The sequence below is a fragment of the Lissotriton helveticus genome, chromosome 7, assembly GCF_964261635.1.
Source record: "Lissotriton helveticus chromosome 7, aLisHel1.1, whole genome shotgun sequence".
In the NCBI taxonomy this organism is placed as follows: Eukaryota; Metazoa; Chordata; class Amphibia; order Caudata; family Salamandridae; genus Lissotriton; species Lissotriton helveticus.
Window position 1 is genome coordinate 197212658 of NC_136068.1, and position 23387 is coordinate 197236044.

At 44.0% G+C, this 23387-nt stretch overlaps 1 protein-coding gene across 1 annotated transcript in view; it reads left to right on the forward strand.

Moving 5' to 3' along the window:
• SERINC3 (serine incorporator 3) overlaps positions 1-23387 on the forward strand; it is a 118869-nt gene that overhangs the window by 13846 nt on the left and 81636 nt on the right. Inside the window, exon 2 of the mRNA XM_078651938.1 lies at positions 8777-8938. Within this exon, the coding sequence (XP_078508064.1) occupies positions 8777-8938 (162 nt within the window). The remainder of the gene's footprint in view (positions 1-8776; positions 8939-23387) is intronic.

Below are 23387 nucleotides of genomic sequence, written 5' to 3' on the forward strand. Positions count from 1 at the left end.
CCGGAACCCCCCCCCCCCCCGCGCCGGAACGCCTACTTCTGGCGCAGGGCTTTACAATGTGATGCATTTCTCAGATGTGATATGCGCCGCTATCATCGAAACGCAAGCGAGGAGCTCGACCATTTGCGCCACGTCGCTAATCCTCTACTGCAGAGAACTCCCGAATCTGCGGATCGGGGGGTAAAAAACTTCAACCAATGGAAGTCCCGGCTCCAGAACAGATGTTTGTGTGCTACTGGCCTTGAAAGAAACCGAACTCCAGGATCGTGCCCAACTTAGGAACCTTCTGGAACTTACTTGTTAGCTCTCCAGAGCAGAGCGCCTTTCCTCGATACCTGTTGAGTTTCCTTTTCCAGTGCCTCTTACCTTGTTGCCGGCGTCTGGCGGATCATAGCCTTTTGGCCCGTTGGATTCTTGTCCCCTCCCTCTATTCCTTGTTCCTTTTTCGCCCTGATGGTGTAGCCCCGGCTGGGGCAAAACACACTGAAACGCGCGTTGGCGATTTTCGTGAATGGGAAGCTGGATGATACATACCCCTATCCCCCTTGCCATGATGAGCTGTACTATTCTGTCTCAGGACCATCTTGTGGCGTTTCTCTATTCTCTGCCTTTGTGAATGTGGTGAATTGTGTGATTGAGATATGGAGTTGTGTGTTGAGTGTTGGTAATATGTGAAGGACTGAATGTGTAGTATGAAAGAGGAGTGTGGGGTTGGATATTTTGAAATACCCTGCTCTTGATGCACTGACCTATATTATGTTAAGTACCTTATCCTTTTGAAATAATTGTTAAAAGTTAATAAAACTTTATTTCCCACATGCATCAAGCATTTTTGTAGTCGCAAACGGTGCGATTCCTTAAAATCGGCCGTTTGCGAATGCAAAAGTGCTTTTTGGGATGCATGAAGCAATTTTAGAATTCGTAACATTGTTGCGAGTTCTAAAATTGCGGGTGCTTTTAAGAAGTCGCATATGTGCGATTTCTTAAAAGCAATGCATCATTACTTTTACAAGTGGAAATTCGCAATTAGGGTGCCAAATTTACCGAGTGGTTGAACCACTCGGTACTTTTGGAAAAAGTGTTTAAAATGGTGAAATTTTTTTTTTTCAACATTCATGTTTCACACACACATGTCCTTAGGACATGTGTGTGTGAAACATGATGCGAAAAATAAATTTCAGGGGTGCATGGGGGGGTCCTTTGGACCCTCCCCCTGCACCCATGAAATTTTCTAAGTGCCACTCGCAATTTGCTGATGCCTTCCCATTGACTCCTATGGGCCTTTTGGCCCATAGGAATCAATGGGAATTGCGAAAATTTACTTAAGAATTCGGTATTCATTTGGGATTCGGTAAAAATTGCGATTTTTACCGAATCCCAAATGAATACCGAAAATAATGATGCAAAGCATTTTGCACTTCTTAATTTGCGATTCCTTATTTTTCGCAAATTAGGAAGTGCAAAATGTAACAATGATGCATGTGGGCCTATATTTTTGTACTACTTGGAGTTACTGACCTTCCCTGCACTTAAATTTCTCCGGTGACAGTGTGTTTATCTAAGGACCCCTCTTTGGGGCCTTGTTTCATTAGTCGGGGCAGGTAGTTCTTGTTGTAGGCATCTCTTCTTGATGCGTCATGTTGTAAATACCCCGCACCGTGGAGCCTCTTTTGCGCCGCCGCTGCGTCACAAAAGTGACGCAAAGGAGTCGTAAAAGAGGCGCAAGAGGCTTGTAAATCTGCCCCTTAATGTCCAACTCAGTGCTTGTCAGTTTGTAATAGAAAGTACTTTTTTTGGTCAAACTTTCTTAATTGAGTTTTCTCTTTGGAACAGCGTTACACAAAGGTAATAATACACAACGAGTGTGTCAAAGGTAAACATTAGAATGCCAATAGTACATAGTTTCCACTGTGTAATGACATTTTCCTTGCAAACAGATATTTCAGTGAAAGCGCTGTCATCAAATGTTCCGAGGTAGAAGGAAGCCTCTCTATAGGACTGCGGGTACCTACAGGGTCTTCAGCAGCACTCCTATGATATTATATCTGAAAAATTAAGAACTTTTAATCACAAACAGAAGAACTAAATGCTGAACAAATGTAATTTGTGAATACAGGGTGCTACCCCTGATATAGATCTTTATGGTGCTACACCACAACACTCCCAGTATTTTTTCTCACCCAGCTACAGTCCCTAAGAGCCTTTGGCAGAGGCTTGAATTGGGCACAGGTGCAGATTACATTCCACACAGGTTTGGATGCTCATTCATTTTGCTTATTCTTAAACCCAGTCTCTTCTCCTACACAGCCAGGCAGATTTATTTCCTCTCTTGCCCGGCAGGAGGGCGGGTGGGCGGATAGGTGGGCGGTCAGGCAGGCAGGCAGTAACAGAGAGCATGAGGTCTGTCAGCAGAAAATGCAGACTACAGGTGTTGTCCTCTCACCTCTGGTAGGCTGGCTGGTAGGTGGACCACAACCCTTGTCACACAGCAGTCCTTCAAGTACTCTGCAGAGCATTCCTTTACTTGTTCATGAAGGTCTTGGAATTGGAACTACCTAGAAGGGTAGTTTGGGTTTCATTTTTATACACATGTTCCGTACCTGTGATGTTGATCCAGTGTCTCAACCTCGATCGGTTTCGGTTTGTTCTCTTTTCAAGTGTCCTTCTTAGGCTGCTCTCCAGTCACAGCCTCTGTATAAAGTGATGCTTTTCACAGGAGTCCGCACTGGGGAGGTCTTCAAGCAAGAGCACCCACAACATTGACATAATGAAGTGTGAGTTTTCTGCCCCAGTCTACCAATGGCTTTTCTAAAGCTGTAATCGGGGAGAGGCAAAAGCGCAGGCATGACCCAGAAACGTCCTCACCTTGAACTACTAACTGCAGTCGCATCCTTTATGCCTTTCTTCAATCAAATGGCCATGCTCTGGAAGAACTAATCGGCAGCACTTTGCTAACAAAAACTTCCCTCCCTCCCTTCTTACTTCATTGTCTGGATCTGCACCCTCCAACCACAGGTATGCAGGCAATACACTTACATGCTAGCCAGCTTTGCAGGGGACATTCCCATTCCAACACTGAGTCATTGTAATTTTTGTGCTTGGCACTGCTTAGATTATTTGACTTCAAGGTGCCACACTGCAGAAATAGAATATTTAGCAATATCAATAATAGGCAGGGAATAAGGGTAACTATTTTTGTTGTGCTCTGGAAGCTTGTAGATGGTTTCTCCTGATGGGATGGGTATCAGCAGAGACACCAAAGGAACAAGCATTGGCATACCCAATAGGTCTCGCTTTTGGGACCTTCTAAGTATTAAGTTATGCAGCACAATATCCTTGGTTCAACGACACCAACTGTTGCGTGGCTAAACACTTATAAGATCCCAAAGCCGAGACCTATTGTCTATGCCAATGCTTGTTATTTTTTTGTTCTTGGGGGAAACCGGGCTAGTGCCAGAAGGGACAAGGGTTAGTGGCAGGGAGGTGAGGAGTGAATGCTGGGAGGGACACGGGTGACTGTCAGGCCATGGGGGTGAAGGGTGAGTGCCAGATAGGTGAGGAGTGAGTGCCACGGAGATGAGACATAACAGTCAGGAGGGTCAAGGGTGAGTGCCAGGGAGGAGAAGGGTGAGTGCCAAGAAGGGGGAAGTATGAGTGCCAGGGGTGAGGGGTAGCTGCTAGGCCAGGAGGTGAAGGGCTAGTGCCACGGAGGTGAAGGTTGAGTGCCAGGGAGATGAAGGTTGAGTGCCATGGAGGTGAGACGTAAGAGTCCGGAAAGTCAAGGGTGAGTGCCAGGGCGGGGAAGGGTGAGTGCAAGAGGTGAAGGGTAGCTGCCAGGCCAGGGGGATGAAGGGCTCGTGCCATGGAGGTGAAGTGTGAGTGCCAAGGGGACGAGTAGTGAATGCCAGGAGGGACATGGGTGAGTGTCAGGGAGGTGACAGTTGAGTGTCACGGAGAGTCAATGCTGAGTGCCAAAGAGGGAGAAAGGTGAGTGCCAGGTGTGAGGAGTGACTGCCAGGCCTGAGGGGTGAAGGGTGAGTGCCAGGGAGGTGAGGGGTGAGTGACAGACTGCAAACAGTAGTGACCTGGGTCTAAAAGGAGGTGCGGAGATCATCACCCGGTGTGTGCCAGGCTGGGACGCACCAGTGCCAGGCCAGACTTGGGTGGATGCAAGAACCTCTGAAAGGCAGGTGCCAGGTCACTCATAACGTTAGTACAGGAGTGGGGTGCGCAGGCGAGAGTAACATCTTCAAACAAGAAACTATTCAAAATCCTGAATACTTCACTTTATGGTCTTGCAACCTTATGTGCAAAATAATTAGCAAATGAATGGGCTTCCGTAGCGGACTTGCAGCCTGTTACAGCAACTTTTTGAGATAAGGTTTGCAGTGCAAATAATCCAAAGCTCACACAATTTGAATTAGTAACGGTAAGATTCAAAATGAACTAGAGACAAATTAAAAAAGCACCCCAGAATTGAACCGAGTATACAGAATAATACAAATGGGGGCAATATTGGTCTCCTTTTCACAGCCGACAGCCAAAAAAACAGGGTGTTGTGGACGACTCGGATTTTGATGGAATCAGAATTTTTAAAAGTCAATTTTTCATAAAACTTTGTTGAAGTTGTGTGTGTGGTTATGTGTTTGTGTTTGGTTGTGGGTGTGGTTGGGTGTGGTTGTGTGTGGTTGTGATTGTGCGTGGTTGTGTATGTCGTTGTGATTGTGTGTGGTTGTGTGTGTGGTTGTGTGTAAGGTTGGGGTTGTGTTTGTGTGTGTGTGTTGTGTGGTTGTGTGTGTGTATGTGTGGTTGTGTGTATGTGTGTGGTTGTGTGTGTGTCCGGTTGTGTGTGTGTGGTTGTGTGTGCGTGGTTGCGTGTGTGTGGTTGTGTGTGTGGATGCGTGTGTTTTGGTTGTGTGTGTGGATGCGTGTGTGGTTGTATGTGTGTGTGGTTGTGTGGGTTGTGTCTGGGTGGTAGTGTCTGTGTGGTTGTGGTTGTGTGTGGTGGTGTGTGTGTGTGTGGTTGTGGTTGTGTGTGGTTGTTTGTATGTGTGTGTGGTTGTGTGTGGTCTGTGTGGTTGTGTGTGGTGTTTGGGTGTGTGGTTGTGTGTGTGGTGTGTGTTTGTGTGTGTGGTGTGTGTGTGTGTTTGTGTGTGTGGTTGTGTGGTGTGTGTGTGGTTGTGTGGTGTGGTGTGTGGTTGTGTGTGTGGGCTTGTGGTGTGTGTGTGTGTGGTTGTGATTGTGTCTGTGGATGAGTGTGGTTGTGTGTATGGTTGTTTGGTTGCGGGTGTGGTTGTGTGTGGTTGTGTGTGTGGTTGTGGGTATGTTTGTGTGTGTGGTTGTGTGTGTGTGTGCGTACTGTAATTCATGCAAATTGCTTGTTGGGAGCAATTAAATTAGGTCCGATACCAATTTGTATAGTTGGTAGGCATTGACGAGCAGGGTAAATACGTGGTCGTGCACGGAAGAGACTACAAAGTTTGAGACCAATACATTTATTCATAAAACTAATAATAATAAGACTATTTTGATGCAACTCGAAAAAGTTTGCACACCATTGTAATTTACATTTGGATTCAAACGAAAGTGAAAGTGATCAGACGGAGGCAGAGGGGAAAGTACGGGAAATAAAAACAAGCAACTTAATGACCCGTGGCGGAGGAGACAGATGGCGGCTGCGCGTGTGCACGCTTGCGTGAACGCAAGTGAGTAGCCAACCAGTAGCACTTTGAAAACTCACCTGCTAAATGTCTTGGCCAGAGTAGCGCATGCGCTGGATTAGGCGAGACCTAAAAAAGGCCATTTGGGAAGAGAACGTAGAATTGAGGGATAAGTGAATGATGGCAAAAGCTGAGACTTGAGCCAGAAGAGAAGTGATTGGGATATCTGGAAAGTTAATTGGAGTAAGTAGGGAAGGCTGGTGTGCAGTGTGACCAAATACCTCATTAAAATGGCTCCAAGACGGCGTACTTGTCGCAATAAGAAAGTTTAAGGAATATAAGGCATATAAAGTATCTGGATAAATCAGCAAAGCATCCATTGAAATAGATGCTGTAAAGAAAATAGGCAAGGAACGAGGACAAAAGATAAAAAACTCAAGACGGTTAGATCGAAAAAAATATCAGCATTCAGGGGAACTGACGAAATGACATTTAAAGTGGGATATATCATATTTTCCTAACGGGGCAAGACTATTGTCTTCTTGTGTGCTCGAGGCAAATTAGCCATACATGCTGAAATAAAAGAAAATTGGCACCATTCAGCTGATTTTCATGTACCTCTACAATAGGCCTGTTGTGCATTTTAGACTTCATAGGAATTCCCTTCCATCGCCTCCCTGCCGTTTGACTGGGATGTGAGCTGTGGACTTCTTTGATTTGAAAAAGGGCCCGGGTTTCTAAAAGAAAAGCGAATTACTTCAAAACAAGGTCGCAGATTACATTAACTTGTGACAGGTTTGTGAATCTGTTTTTTCCCTTGATAATTAAGCATTTCATGTTTTTAGCAGTTTCCAAAGATTTTTTTTTTGCTACTTCTTGAGCAGATTTTGTTAGGAATCAGAATAAAACCCAAGTGGATGAATCGCTTCATGAAGTTGAAATCTTTAATCACTTTAGTTCATTAGTTGTTCATGACTTTTCCACTTGTATTAAATGTATATTTTTGATGGAAGTTACTAAGAATCTAAATTAAATTTCTAAAAGACGCAAAGTCACCCAATTTGGTATCCGAATACCATACCATGCAGGTCAGCTATGACAGTCTATTGCAATGTAGTGCCAGAGAAAAAACACAGGTTATGTACCTGGTGATTTTATTAAATTTTTTTAAAATATGTTGTGTAATAAATAAACGCTATGTAAGCTTGTGGGCTTTTTGGAGTTCTGTCGAACCCGAACCTACAGGAGGGAAGGATATGAGAAGGGGATGGAATTAATGGTGGAGAGCACAGAGGAAGGGTCATCTTCTAGACACAGCACTGGCACATGCAACAACTTGGAGTGAACAAGAGATAAGGGGAGAGGTTGAGGGTTACAATGGAACACCCTGGATTACGGAGACAAGGAAGGGTTTTTGAAACCCATATACGAAGAGAAGGGAAAAGGAAGTAGTTAGGAGCAATGATTAGAAGGCTGGGGTGATAGGTGGGGGAGTGGATGTTATGTTGGTGCATGTAATGTGCATGCTACCAGCGTTGTTATCTGAAGACATGGATCTAAAGCAAAGCCCTGGTGTGGGTGGTGTGAGTTTAGGAGAGAAATGTGATATTCCATCAGCCAGAGAAAGAGCTCAAAGCTTGGAAGCTAATATAGAGGCCAGTGAGGCCACCAAGTCTGACAGATAATTTGTAGGCAAACAGGTGGTGGTGCCCTACCACCTTCCTTCTTCTAGTGTTGGTAGACTCGTTCTTCCACGTCCTAATGGATAAATTGTAGTCAGGCTTATTGGAATACATATAAGATCGAATAGATAATGTGCCTGAAGAAAGACCTAGGATGTTTTGTAGATGGAAGGGTTCTGTAGGGCTCTAGATCCAACCCTAAGATGTCTATGTGATGGCTGCTAGACCCAAAGTCAGCAGCAGCAAACTGATGAATCCAGATGGGCAGAGTCGGAAGACTTCTTTATAGAGTTTGATTCCAAAATGGAAGTGGAGAGACTCTAGGATGTGCCTCAAGCTGAGATGCAAAGCAAAGTTAGAGGTGAAGACCCATGTCACTGATGCAGGATTAAAATATGTATGTCAGTACTGCAGTACAGTAACAACAAGAGGCCACATAGGTGATGATAGTGGATTATAGGAAAACAATCAATATAAAACATTTTCATTGTGCAAAAGCAGGTCTAACTTTAATAACCATGAATATACGTTTTCATTGCATAGTAAAACAAATCTGGCTAACCAAGGAAGATTGGACTAAGGAGAAATGGGAGTATTACAGGTAAGTCGAGGCATCTTTTAAGATCGGTATTTCTTTCAGAGACACTGGGCTGTTGTGAAATATCTTTTCTTCTCAGAACTAACCACTTTCAGCTGACTAGTACAGTCCTGTCCAGGTTAAGCCAAATGAGTATTATATGTTAATAAAAAGTATTTTATTTCACAACAATAACTACTCGATCAAAGTGGTTAGCATCTTATGCCGGCACAGTCCACATGCTTAGTACCTAATTAAGGCATTTATTGGGTTGATTTGTATGATCTACCGGCGTCTGTCTAATGCACGAGGAATTACTTTTACCTTATACTTCCACATTAAGGTAAACGTTGACATTTTTTCTCAATTGCTAGTTTGGTAACTGAGTGTTTAGGAATTTTGGATACACTAAGGGGGCGATTACGAGTTTCGACGGTGCAGGAGGGTGCGGTACACCAGCGTCGCGCCCCCGCACCTTGAGACTTGCTGCCGCCTGCCAGGTTACAACTTTAAACCTATAAGTATTGACATACATTTGCCCATATAATACCGAACCTTGTATGGTCCGAAATATATGTTTACCAAACTGTGGTGGTCTGATGAATTTGTTTTTGCAGCTAATGAATGGCACTGCCTTGTCCAATGTTAACCGTTGAACTGTAGAAAAGTAAAGTCTAGTTGCAGTGTTGTTCTTTAAAGACTAGTTGTGATGCCATATTCTGAATTGTAACAAAGTAAATCTATTTCTGTTTTTTTTTTATTAAAAGGAATGCTTAATGAATACTACTCAGTAACAAATGCTCTTTTGCGAAGATTTGAGAAAGATTCGATCAACATTTAAATGTGTGTTTTTCCAGGTGCCATGTCTATGCAGTGGTGCAGCATGCTTACTGTGCAGATGTTGTCCCAACACCAACAATTCCACTGTAACTCGATTGGTCTATGCCTTTCTTCTTCTCCTTGGCACACTTGTCTCTTGTATAATGTTGGCACCAGGAATAGGAGAACAACTGAAAAAGGTAATTGGGAACGGTACTACCATAATTTGTTTTTACAACTTTGAAACAATGTGCATCTTATAAGCCACCAAAAAATGTTTTTAATTCACGTTATGTTTTCCTTTGCTTCTGTTAGTGGTGCTAACTGCCCATGTTTCTTGCAAAAGAAGATCCTAGAATAGCAACAGTTGCCTATTTTAGATATATCTGTCGCTATAATTTCTGAGTTTGTTTTATGTATGCAAACATATTACACAGCTACTTTGAAACACACATGTGCTTCACTATTGTGCTGTCATTATGTTAATAGACAGTAATCAAAATATGTGTACCTAGGTAACACACAGTAATACATGGAGAGTTACAAGGCAAGGAACGTCCAATGTTGGCCCAAGACAATTGAAGCCTCTGCAGATTTTTAGGATAACTCACGACTGCATGAATAATTCCCATGTACTTTAACTGTATGTAAACATATCCCATGTGATATGCTGTGTGTGTAGCATGAATCTGCCTTAGTTATACCACATGGCCTAAACTCTATGTAAAGCTTTTAAAAGAACTATTACCCAACAGGTGTGACACTTATTGAATAAACCTTGGCAAGGAGAAATTCTTGAGGAAGGATTCAGAACTAGTACCCTTTAGATTAGACACTGAACATTGTCAAAGTTGTAATAACCTGCTGAACTATGTGTTAACCTACTGAATTATATAACTTAATAGCTTACTTATTCACTGTACTATTTTATGATATAATGGACAAAGATTGCTTGTGTAAGATCTAATACTTTCTTTATATGGTTGCATTAATTCAGCTCACATAGCTATGTATAATTAAGTTATTCAAAGCACATCCAAAAGGTTAAAAAAAAGTTAGTGACACACATTACTTCCTCGTCAGCTTCTTTATTTGACAATATTTTTGTTAAGATGCCACACAGGGGTATGTTTTCTAAAGTGGAAGTTAACAGTATTATCTACTGACTTTGTTTCTGAAAACAGTTCATTTTTCAATTTACAGACTCCTTCTAATTCAATCATAACCTACTCATACGGACGTTTTTAAGTCCTCACAGGGCCTTGTTGTTTAAATATTTATTTTGGGCCTAGTCTATGTAGTTGAAATTCTCTCAGATATCTGAAATGATCATCCACTTTGCCTGTGCAAAGGGTACTTAAAAGGTACATATTAGTATGAATATCCCAAATGCTGTCTGCTACCGAATATTTACAAGTAAGAATGTTGTCAAAGGTTATTTCTAAGTGGTAGTGGTACAACACAATCCACCTAACAGTTTTCCATATCATTTTGTGCTATTAGAATTAGTTGAATGTATGAAGTTCCCAGGCCTTTGTGTAGTGAACTTATTTGGCAAATGATTGCATAAGTCTCCTTGTAGGAATTCTACTATAACAACTTCCAGATACACTGCTCCTTCTACAAGCTAACACTGTTTGCAACGTGTGCTTCTTTGCAAATGAAGCACTCTACAGAGTAAATCTAGAGAATGTTTTTTACTCCCATTTTTTTAAATTAAAAATTAGACACTCACATTGTGACTGCCATGGAACACTATTTATTCCCCGTGCTTTGCAAATGACCGTAGCAGCTATCATGAAAGTGTAATCCAGAGGCATATGACCACTGAGACTTCGATCTTCAGAAGCAGCACACAATTCACTATATTTATTTCATTAGTGGTACATACTGTATATTTTTATTCTTGTAATGTAAAACAAGTGATCATTTTTGTGAAGAAGAGTTTGTATAATATTTAAAAGACAAGTAGAATAGTGGAAGGACAGAGTGAAGAATTATATGGGAGGCATATTGTTTTGTAATGGTACAATTGTGTCTTTGTGGAACTCTTTCCAATTTAAGGAAATAGGTTTAAATACTTTGACATTTCCCATAGGTAACTTTTTAAATAAATACATTTAAATATTTGCTTACAATGCATAAATAAAAATGAAATAAGTAAGTGACCTTAAGCGACACCATTTTCCATAGAAATATCATTATTTTACTGTTTGTGAAGGACCCTTCGTTTGGGAAATATTTAAAAGCCATCTTCAGTCTGTGTCTTTCTGTCAGTCCAAATGTTGGGGAATTTCCTATTTGCAAAAACATTTCCAGCAAGATATTGGCAGACATGAAAAGAATATGGCTCGGTGATCAGGAGCATTCCAGGAGAGCTAATTTAGAGTGTGCTACTAAAGTCTTAGGACAGCTGCTGTCCCCACATCCGCTTTTGGAGTCCACTTTTAACAGCATTCCTTCCTCTCCCAAGGATTCAAGAAAATGGGGGAGAACCTTGGCACCACAATTGGCAATCAGTGATCGCTTTGTATTTATTCTGGTGGTGGACAAAACCCAGATGGAAGCCATTTTGTTTCCACACCAAATCCATGGTGACAGATGCCCCTCTGCTGGGATTTATAACTCATGTTGACCAACTTCTGGTACCGGAGCTGTGGTTCTAAAAGGAGACACTGTGTCGCATAAACATGTTGTTGATGACAGATATCTATTTTATTTTTATTTATTTAAAATTTTATATAGCGCGCAGTTACCCTTGGGCATCCCAGCGCTTTTCCAGACACCATCAGATAATAAAAATGGCAAGATTAGTGCAGTCAAGCAGGAAACAAGTGAGTTTTAAGACATTTGCGGAATCACAAAGTGCAAGTCTCGGCACGCAATTCAAAAGGAAGCGAGTTCCAGATATCATGAGAGAAAGATCATTCCCAAACCCCCTATTTCTCAAACCCCAACATAGTTCTCTTTTCTAGTCTGTTCCCCTTTTGGATTTAGAGATCCGGAGCTCAAAATCTAGAAGTCCACTTTTCAGGTCCATGTATTTGTCAAGTTTTTTTTTTCCCATCTTTCCTGGAAAGCAGCATTCCTAGTTACCATCACTTCAGCATGCAGGGTTACTGCGAAACAAGCCCTGTGTTCCAGTAAACCTTACACTGCGTGCACTATAACTAAGGTTGAGAATCCATCCACTATTTACCATTAAACTGATGTTTGGTTTCCCAATAAATCAAAGAATATTGCTTACAATGTTTTTGCAACATTCATTTTCACCAAATGATAAATAAATATCTCTCTGTACCCTTGATTCAAAGGGGCATTTTTGTTCTTGGCTATTATTCCAACATTCCATCCTTCACTTCTTGGTTTTCTCCTGTCTGTTATCTAGACAAGAAAATTAGAAAATACTAAACATTGTTTTTTATGGCATAATTTGTACAGGATTAGCAACATCCTAGCAGTCCATAGTTTGCTGGATTGCATGTTTCATAGTAGTCTTTTATCAAAAGCTTAAATCCCTTTCTGGAAGCCTAGTACCTATTCTACTGGGAGAATCATAGCTATGTTCTTGCTTGGACAGGTCTGGTTGTAGAAATGTGTATTGTATTTACCAGGCGTTCAGCTCATACCTTTTCAATGCACTACTGCTGTATAGGGAGTCAAGAAAATGTCCCCTCTTGGTGCAGGGCTTTTCTTTTAATTCGGTTTGCTTAACTGGCTGTAAATCCTTCTCTTAACACCCTTTTCCAGTTTATTGTTCTCGTTTCCAACTTTGTTATGATGGCCATGACTGCCTGTTCTAGTCATTGTTCATGTGTTACCCTGAAGAGTCCATGGCGAAGAGGAGACAGGTACTTCATGGATTGCTGACCAGAGAGTCTGGGATAACAGAGAGGGAAAGATGGTCACTTTTGAGATGGTACTGCATGTTCCAAGCTTCCTATTGAACTGTCTCTCAATTAATGTAGCGCTGTCTGAGATTGGCCAGTCTGTGTGCGAAGCTATGCTGCTTACATGCTCATCTTCTGTCCTATTTTTCTTATAGAAAGGGGGGATTAAAAATGCTTCTGGGGCTACTTTCTCTAAATTATTCTTTTGGAGAAATTTGGATGGCTGTCTTTAAAAAAAAAAAAAAACTAAAATTTACCTTAGAAACGAGGAAAGTTTTTCTTGTCAAGTCAAGTATTGTGAGATCTCACACCTTAGCAGAGGTATTGTATTGTCTGTTTATAAAACAAATGAACATTCCGGTGATTTATAAGTAGGTACCTTTCTTTTTGCTGCCCCCACTAAGTGTATGGGGCGAGGGAGCTTGGGTAAGGGATCAAATAGAATGAATGCACTGGTCTGTTTTTGTCCTGACATCAGTAAGTGCATTGACTGTCATATTGGAAGGAATTAGCATAGTGTGCCACATCCATTCAACCGCATACGAAGCCAAATAAAATAAGGCTGCTTAAAAAAGAAAGCCAGACAGTTGAGTACACACATACTTCTAATTATTAGACGTTCACGAGACACATCTGCTGGAAAATCTAAAATATGACATGAGACTGAATGTGGACTGCAGAGTTCTCACACCATTGTCGCAGCTTCCTTGAGCTTGTTGTGCAGTGAGCAGGGAATTTCCCATGTATGACTCACCAGCTGGCACAAGAGCAGTTTCAGGCCAACGTGGATTCGGGTTTATTTCGGCTGCCTCAAGCAATCGGGATTCCATTGTGAATTTGAAGGATTTGGAAAGTACACCCTACAATTGATCGGCAGTTTACATGTAAAAGGAAAAGAAATTTGGACTTATAAATCAAAGGTTTCTTTTTTTACAGTAAAGAAACCAAGTCGTAAATTGATAAGGTGTGGTGGGAATGTGTGCAGAGCGGGATTCTTTCTTTTCGAGCTTATTAGCGGGTCAGGGCACTAGGGCAGCGGTGTTTTGTAACGTAAGTGAACGGCATCCTCGGGTTTCCCAGTGCCACGTATGCGTTCATACTCCCTGCCAGATATTTAGTTCTTGGTTACAGCTTTTGGTGTTTGTTGACCAGGCCTGTTGTTTCCATTTATTTAAGTATATAAACTGTGCTTTGGGTGAGCCTCTTGCTCATTATTGGATGGCCTCTATATTCTGTCTCCTCCATCGCCCTGCGTCTGTCTGTCTCCCTCCGTCTCCCTTCCTGTCTCCCGCCATCTCCCTGCGTCCGTCTCCCTCTGACTCCCTCCCTCTGTCTGTCTACCTCCCTCTGTCTCCATCTCCCTGTCTGTCTCTGTCTCTGCCTGTCTGTCCCTGTCTCTATCTGTCCCTGCCTCTATCTCTGCCTCTATCTCTGCCTCTATCTCTGCCTCTATCTCTGCCTCTATCTCTGCCTCTATCTCTGCCTCTATCTCTGCCTCTATCTCTGCCTCTATCTCTGCCTCTATCTCTGCCTCCATCTCTGTCTCCATCTCTGTCTCCATCACTCTCTTTCTCAGTCTGTCTCTGCCTCTATCTATCTTTGTTTCTGCTCGTCTCAATCTGTCTCTGCCTCGAGCTGTCTCTTCCTCTATCTGTCTCTGTCTGTCCCTGTCTTTATCGGTCTCTGCCTCTACCTGTCTCTGTCTGTCTCCATCTGTCTCTGCCTCCATCTGTCCCTGTCTCCATCTGTCTCTGTCTGTCCCTGTCTTTATCTGTCCCTGACTCTACCTGTCTGTCTGTCTCAATCTATCTCTGTCTCCACCTGTCTCTGCCTCTATCTGTCTCTGTGTGTCTCTCTCTCTATCTGTCTCTGTCTGTCCCTGTCTCTCTCTGTCCCTGTCTCTATCTGTCCCTGCCTGTCCCGTCTCTATCTCTTTCTGTTCCTGTCTCTGTCTGCCTCTGTCTGTTTGTCTCTATCTGTCTCTTTGTCTCTATCTGTATTTGTGTCTCTATCTGTCTCTGTGTCTCTGCCTCTATCTGTTACCTCTATCTGCCTCTGTATCTCTATCAGTCTCTGTCCAAACAGGAAACTTCCCAAAACACCCTTTTAAAAGTCAGCTGGGAAAGCGCTTACAGCTGTATTTTAAAGGGCCTTTTGGGAAGCTTTCTGAAGGTGCACTTATGTCACAGAGGCAGTCAGTAAACACAGAAGATGTCCGCAGGAGCATACGTAGAGAATACCTATTTAATACGTATTCATTACGTATGCTCTTGTGGTCATCTTTTGTGTTTACTGCCGGCTGTGGAAACTGCAAGGCAAGATCCGCTGGCTGCCAGTGAAGGCGTGCCGGGCAGCTGGCGGCCCGCGGGCCGTATTATGAGTACCAGTGCTCTACAGCCTGCTCCCTGCTAGTTAATTCTTTTGTTTTTCCTTGCTCTCTAGTTTTTCTCTTCACCCCATCCACTCAATTGCATGTCTCCTCCCTATTTATAGATAAGCCACTCCCCACCCCTTGACCCTCCCACTGTTATTTGATTTTTAAATGAGGACCTAGCCGCTGCACAATGCTGCCTTGCTGCCAGCATCCTTTCTTTATGATTCCCATTTACTGCCTAATGTTGGTTTATATTTTTTAACTTACTGTTCTAACCTAGTCGCCTGCAATGTTATAACAGTAAATTAAAAATGGCCATCATGTTTCTTGACACTAATGCACTTGGGCCTTATGATGTATGCATCAATTGCACATTCAACAATTAGCCTGCATTGCATAGCACCGTTCTTTGGGTTTTGTTTAGAAATAATTTGGCATTTAATAGCCACAACCTATTGGCTTTGCTTATGGTGTTTTCTTTCCATTCTGGTTTTTTGTGTCTCTATTTATCCCAATATAACATTAGAACTACAAGTCTAAAAATGTAAAGAATAAACCTGCACTGAATGAGCTACTCGAGTATGGACCTCTGAATCCAGAGAGCTCTTCATGAATGAGAGAAGACGACATTGATAAAGATGTGTATGATACAGAATAAAATAAGGAAAGAGAGAAAACAGTGCAGCTTATAGTGGAGAAGAGTGTATGAGAGAATCTGGCCAATTGGTATTTACCGGAAAGGTAAAACCTTGTCAATGAAGATACGTTTTTGTCGAAGTGTGCAGTCACTTATGTTCCTTTGCTTAGAGCAGATATGGACATGGAAGGCTTGCCTATTTCGGAGAGCAGGAATGGATCCTGTTGATGGTGCTGTGAGAGTATTTCGGGTTCTTGGTCTTCTTGGCCATTTGTGTATTTTTGTTAATTCTGCCAGTCTCCCAGCTAGAATAGGTTTATTACCAAACCCAGTTGGTGTGGGGGAGACTGGCTTAGGTAAAAGGTTGAAAAATGACCCTTACTGTGATTCATCATGATCCGGTGTAGCAATCAGCAAGTACCTACTGCTAAACAGTTTAAAATAAGAAATATGAAAACAGAAGGAAAAGATGCAAAAACGTAAGACAATAAAACTGAAAGATGATTGCAGATTCCCTGTTTCTGCAACATGAATGGATTAACTAGAGTTCGTTAACAGGGAGTTCAAGCTAGGTGGACTGGAGCTGGCTCCTAGCTGTCCAAAAGGGATACACACTACTTAATGACCGCTCAGGTCACTACAAGTGACTGAAATTCGTGTGTGAGTGTGCATCGTGGGCCTCCAATAACTTGTTTTTGTGGGTTTACTTCGCAGAGTGAAGTGTTCTGGGAAAACTATAACTATTCTGATAGAAACTCCTTTATTTATTTACTAAAATGATACCTGCAACATAGAAACCCAGATGCAGGACAATACACATGCCAAACCCCTTAAGCTGTTAGTCAAACACCATTAAAATCCACATACCTGAGCCTAGTCCACTTTTATGTCTATATTCTTTAGTTTACCGACCATGTTCGGTGCTGCAATCCGGTAAAAATTCTGAAGCCTTTGATATATGTCTATTTACTGTGCTAGGTGAGCAGCAATCGTGATAACATTTGTTTAATTACAAGAGAAGCTTAGCAGAGCAAAGCAGACCAAGGTCATCGAGCAGGAACAACCAGTAGTACTCGCTCTCCTCCAGCATCCACGCAGGAGGATCTCTTCCTCGTTCCATCGGAGGAACAGTTGATCTTCAGTCAGGTTCTGCTCTACGTTCAAAGCTTATTCTCTGCTTATTAAGAGATTGTAATGCGTCATGGTGTGGAGTCCAGCTCCCGGATGTTAACAATGGGGCATTCCTCAGGTTTGGGAAGACTGGTACAGAAACAAACAGAAGTATCAGACCTCACCAAGGAGGCCAAGTGGGAACAAACGTATTAGACATTCCTTTCCTCATAGCTGGGCTGATTCATCCTGTTTTCTGCAGAATTAGCTGGCATAGATCATCTGCATCCTGCATAGTGGCTAGAAATGGAACACGTGTGTGGATGAGTGAGACTGGTTGCAGTATTTTTCTTACGTCCCGTGAAAGACAACAAACCTCTAATTGCAGATTCACAGTTAATGCACCGTTTTAACTGCATGCTTGTTAAAAATGCTTTCCTATCCATCATCTGCCTTGCTGTTCTACCAATCCTATTTGAATTTTTTTGTAACAATTAGCAGAAGTACCAGCTGTAGAGTTATGCAGAACTTGGACATGCATGTCAAACTCTGTAGAAATAGAGGAAAAACCTCCAAATCAAATATGCCTGGCTACATACAGCTCACTTCCAGCAGGCCCTGCCATACATATGATAGATATATTTCAACAAGACAAGGGAACCCTTAAGGTATAGCATAGGGACCTTGGGCATTAACTATTATAAAGAACAGTGGTCCCTATAATGAAGATACTGTGAGTAATAATCATACACTTAATAAGTTGTATGTCTTCTGTCCGTCCGGACAGGAATTTATTTTTTAATCAGAAGAGTAATTTTTCGGTTTGTTAAAAATGTCAAGCGGGCACAGCCGTGACCTTCAACATATACAAGACAACAACAAAAAAAATGGAAAAAAGCACGAAATTTGTCTGTGCACTTAAGTTTCAGTGAGACAGACGTGGAGTGTTAAACCACACCATTGCAATTATCAATATTACATACACAGTTTGCATATGGGGTTATGTGTCGACGTTTCGATGCCTTTCTTAGAATATGGGCATCATCATCAGGACATTGGATGACATTATTGTTGTCAGAACCATCGTAAATACAATTGTCGGCATAGTTTCCACGGCGGGAAAACCTCGAGATCTTGAAAAATTAATAAGCGGTCGTGTTCCCAGACAATTCTGCAACCGCGGCGTTCGGTTAGAAATCCGGCACGAGGTATTTAAAGCATTTGCGCATACATAGATGCCTCGAAAAACACATTGGTTATTTCGGGAGTCGAAGACACTTGCCACGAGTCTGGCGATCTGACCAGATCGCCAGACTCGTGGCAAGTGTCTTCAACTCCCGAAATAACCAATGTGTTTTTCGAGGCATCTATGTATGCGCAAATGCTTTAAATACCTCGTGCCGGATTTCTAACCGAACGCCGCGGTTGCAGAATTGTCTGGGAACACGACCGCTTATTAATTTTTCAAGATCTCGAGGTTTTCCCGCCGTGGAAACTATGCCGACAATTGTATTTACGATGGTTCTGACAACAATAATGTCATCCAATGTCCTGATGATGATGCCCATATTCTAAGAAAGGCATCGAAACGTCGACACATAACCCCATATGCAAACTGTGTATGTAATATTGATAATTGCAATGGTGTGGTTTAACACTCCACGTCTGTCTCACTGAAACTTAAGTGCACAGACAAATTTCGTGCTTTTTTCCATTTTTTTTGTTGTTGTCTTGTATATGTTGAAGGTCACGGCTGTGCCCGCTTGACATTTTTAACAAACCGAAAAATTACTCTTCTGATTAAAAAATAAATTCCTGTCCGGACGGACAGAAGACATACAACTTATTAAGTGTATGATTATTACTCACAGTATCTTCATTATAGGGACCACTGTTCTTTATAATTATTATACATATGATAGAAACACTGGTAGGCTATGAATTGCTGAGCAACAAACATTGAATATCATATTACTCCCATGCGACCAGATCAATCCTTTAGGATCCTCTGATATTTTAGTACCATACATACCTCTTCCACTTCCTGTGGGATTGATGGTATCTTCTTTGATGTTGCACTGTAACATGTATATCTTCCGTCTTGTATCGTTCCTTCAATTGTACTTCATAAAAATGTTTTATGTGTTCAGGTTGTATGCTGTCTGTTATTATAGCTACCTCCTTACTGCAATATTTATATATTATATTTGGACAGCAAGGTAGGACCTGGCTTCTGAAAGAGTTTTTTTTTGTTGCTGGAAATTTGTAAACCATCTTGTTGAGGTTTTCAGCTGGTGTGTTAAGATGCCATAATTTAAGTTTGATAATATAAATCTTCTTAGACCTTTACTCCACATCACACACTCCTGTTTATTGTTTTTTTTTTTTTAGTTCAACACTGCTTTATTGCATAATACAAGGCAAAGTACACAGCTTCTCGTGCCCACAACCCGGAGGCTAGCAGCGTGGTACAATTAGTAATACACAGCCTCGTAGCCGGCATCCCTGAGGCCCGGCGGCATAGTACATGCATGAGCGATGGTAATAATACAGTAGGCGTTGTAGGGCCCCTGAAGGATGAGCAGCAGCAGAACAGTGTTATTCGTTTGAACTTTCAGTGTCAGAACAGTGATAAAAAAACTTCCCAACTTGAAGGAAACTAAGAGGCATTTCGTTCTTCCTTGAAAAGAGAAATCATGACAAATCAGTAAGGTAATCTAGGTAGGTGGTATAGCGTAGCACTCCGCAGTCGTAGGACCACGTCCCGAACAGTGCACTAGCAGGTCCGAAAGCAATGACATGTGCTGTGAAGGGCATGTTCCGCTGTAAGGAGGAAGGTGAGTTCGGGAATGTGTAAAGTATGGTGGAGGGGGCAATGGGCCAAGGTAGGGAGGGGGGGGAAGGGGGGAAACACTAACTACCGGTGGGAGGGGAAATCCCCAACGGTGAACAGGGGGGGATTGGCACGAAAAAAGCTGACCACTGAAGCCTAACCGCAGGCGGCAGTGCACGTCCCATGCTGAACACCTTGATATACGGATATTACAGCCAGAGTGTAGGCCTCTTCCAGGGCCGTACCGTGTAGCATCAAAGAGGGGCAACGCTCTCCCCAGGCGTATCTCCCCCCACCGACCGCTGGAGCAGGTAGTACAGCAGAGGGCCCCATATGTCCCTAGGTTTGCAGGATGTGGGCACTAAATCCGCGAATGTGATATATTGGTCTTGACAGTAGGTCAAGTCCGTCAGCCAATTCTTAAATTTGGGTGCCCTGCCACGGCCCCATCGACAGGCCACACGTCGCTTGGCCAGAAGCAGTGCAGTATCAATAAACTTCCGGCTAGAGCTAGGGACTTGCTGGGTATACCCAAGAATCGTTACCAATGGGTCCATAGGCACTGTAGTGCCCGTCATACTTGTAAGGGCGTCCGTCACTTGCTGCCAATAAAGGGCCACCTGTGGGCATTCCCACGACAGATGCAGAATATCCGCTTGGCCGGCATGGCAGCGCGCGCAGCGATCATCCTCCGCCAAGCCAAATCTGAGTTTGCGCACAGGTGTATAATATAGCCGTTGCAGGAATTTATAATGTATGATTTTGAATCTGCTACTGGCAGATAAACGGGAGGTGAGCGCACAGCAGTATAGACATTGGTCGTCAGTGGCCAACTCAGCGGTCCATCGCGCCCGAGCATTGGATTCCAGTATCGGCACAGCGCCCCTGAGCTGACGATAGAGGCCAGATATCAAATGTGTCCCATCTCGGGAGCCCAATAGGAAGTGGAGTGGAGGCAAAACCTCAGGTTCATCAGGGAAGTTGGGGAGTATGACCCGCATCCCCGCACGTAGACGTACGTAATAAAAAAGTTCTAAAGGGGTACGATCGCGTGCCTGAAAAACAAGGTCCGCAGTTTTAAACTGACCATTAACAAACAAGTCTCCCCAGCAGTAAATTCGTAGGGTAGCACATAGGGAGCGGAACCCGTGCTCCAGCAATAAGGTGAGTTCTGAGTGATAGGTAAGTGGCAGCTTCGGTGAGTAAGGTAGCCGGCACAACAGGCTTTTGGCCATACGACGCCACGCGTCCATCGTGCATGAAACGGATGTGTTCGGCGTGGTTATGGACGATTCCGGGCAGTGAAGCAAACCTGAGAGTGGGACGGGGTGCACTATCCAGTCCTCGACCGCAATATGCGGCATGTAAGGTGTAGGTGCCATCCAGTGGTAGGCAAAGTGTGCCTGAGCACACTGGTAGTACTGCTCGAGGTCTGGCACATCGAATCCTCCTTTGTCATAGGGTAAGGTAAGTGTGGACCATTGAAGCCGCGAGTTCTTGCCTCCCCAAAACAGCCTGCGCAGCTCGGTCTTTAGCGTCTTAAAGAAGAAGGCGCCGGGGAAATATGGAAAAAGCAGCTATTTCCTCCCCCAATTCAGTTCGGAACAAGGTGTCTAGAAGGATGTCTGGGCGAAGTCTCCAATGAGGTCGTATATTGTCCCACCCAGGAATGCGAATGTGGAGTGCGACTGGGCTATGATCAGAGTGCGTTCTAGGTAAATGAGACACTCCCACCAGTTCTGCGGCAATCCCTCTGGTAATTAAGAAATAGTCCAAGCGTGCCCATGTTCCTGTGTGCGAGGTGAAGTGAGTGCCCTCTCTCCTCAACGGGTGCAGGTGTCTCCAAGCATCCAGAAGTTCCCCCTCTGTTATCACTCCCTCCAGTGCCTCACGGGCCCGAGGCTTATAGGCGCACTCCCCATCAGCTCTATCCAATCGAGGTACCAGTGCTAGATTGAAATCGCCCCCCCAGATGATGTGTCGGGAGCCCACAGCCAATATCTTGCCCCATAGGGTAGTGAAAAAGGTAGGTGTATCCACATTAGGCGCATAAACCACAACAAATGTATAAGTGTCTCGGCCCAGTCTGCCCCACATTAGTGCATATCGCCCTTCCCTATCAGCTAGGTCACCATATCTGTGGAATGGTACAGTCGGGCCACAAGAATAGCCACCCCCTTCGCATATGTGGAATAAGAAGAAAAAATGCGGTCCCCGGCCCATCTACTTGCAAATGTAACTCTATCACGTGTCGGTAAGTGAGTTTCTTGCAGCATAACCACCTGAGCCCGGTGTCTATTAAGGTAAGCAATAACATTGCGACATTTTCGAGCATCATTCAGCCCCCGAACATTCCAGGATAAGCAAGTCAAATGCCCACTAGCAGTTTGCGCAGTCATAGGTCGGTCCACAGCAGAAACAGTATTATCAGCCAATATAATGAGCCCAGGTCCGTTACGTCCCACCACCGAGGCCACGCACACCATCCCAGAATTTGCCTACACATTCCAAGTAAGTATAGCCTCATCATGAAACAGCCCAACCCCCCTCCCACCCCAGCATCCCAATCATGCCAGTAGCCATTGATCCCCACCCAACATTCCCCCCCCGCCCCACCTCCCTCCACCCCCGCAATAACAAAACAGTCAATAACAACCTTAGGGGGAGCACCCTGTGGGGGTAAGACATAGAGTACGCACAGCCACCCCTCGGCCCATAGCTCCAGTCTGTTCTACCCTCGGCGGAGCCTAGGGCTGAGAGAGTGGGCCCTGGTGTACATTACCACAGGTGCGTCAACGCCATGCAAGATCGACGTTCGTGTTCAGTGCAGGTGCCACAGTCTATGCGATGACCAAAGTTCAAACAAAACTGGAGAGTGAGCTAGCGCAATCCGTGGAGGCCAGTGTCATTCGCCCGATCCCGGCGGCAAGTCGTCACGCTCCAAATTTGCTGCAGCATCTTGTCCCTCCCGCCGTGTCCTCCGGAGCGATTTAAGGAAGGCTTCTACCTTCTGCGGGTTTGTAAAGAACCGTTGCTGTCCCTGATGAGTGATCCGCAGCTTCGCCGGATATAAAAGAGCATAATCCACCTGGGCTTCCCGAAGCTTCTTTTTCACGGGTAGGAATTTACGGCGCTCCTCCTGCACCATCGGCGTGAAATCCGGATATATGGAAAAGGTGATGCCGTTGTACTGTAAGTTGCGTTGGGTACGGGCTGCCCTCAGTGCCGTATCACGATCTCGATAATTCAACAGCTTGGCAATAATAGGCCGATGTGGTAATCCAGGTTTGGGCACTGGTGCAAGGGAGCGGTGCGCTCGCTCGACGATAAATTGGGGAGAAAAAGCGTCATCTCCAATCGATCCCTTAAGCAGTCTCTCAATATATAGTTCCATTCTGCCCATGTCTGTGGATTCCGGCACATTCGTGACGCGTATGTTGTTGCGGCGACTGCGGGCCTCCAAATCCTCATTTTTCGCCGCTATGATGCGGAGCAAATTGTCCATCCGAGCTAACTGCGTCGTATGAGTTGCGGCAGTATCTTCGGTGGCAGAGACTCGTTGTTCCGCAGCCGTCAGCCTCTCCTCGTGGCGATCCACCTTGTGGACCAGGGCGTCTAGTCGGGCAGTAACCCCGTCTACTTTTTCAACCACCGTCGCAAACCCCTGCCTCATTTCCTGGAACAGGGCAGGAAGATAAAGGTCCGTTGCTGGGGGTGCAGTGGCCGTAGGGGGCGTCCCGCTGGGTCCAGGACCACCAGGCACCGATTTCGCGCCTTTTTTTGCGCCATCGAAGCTCAGCTTCGC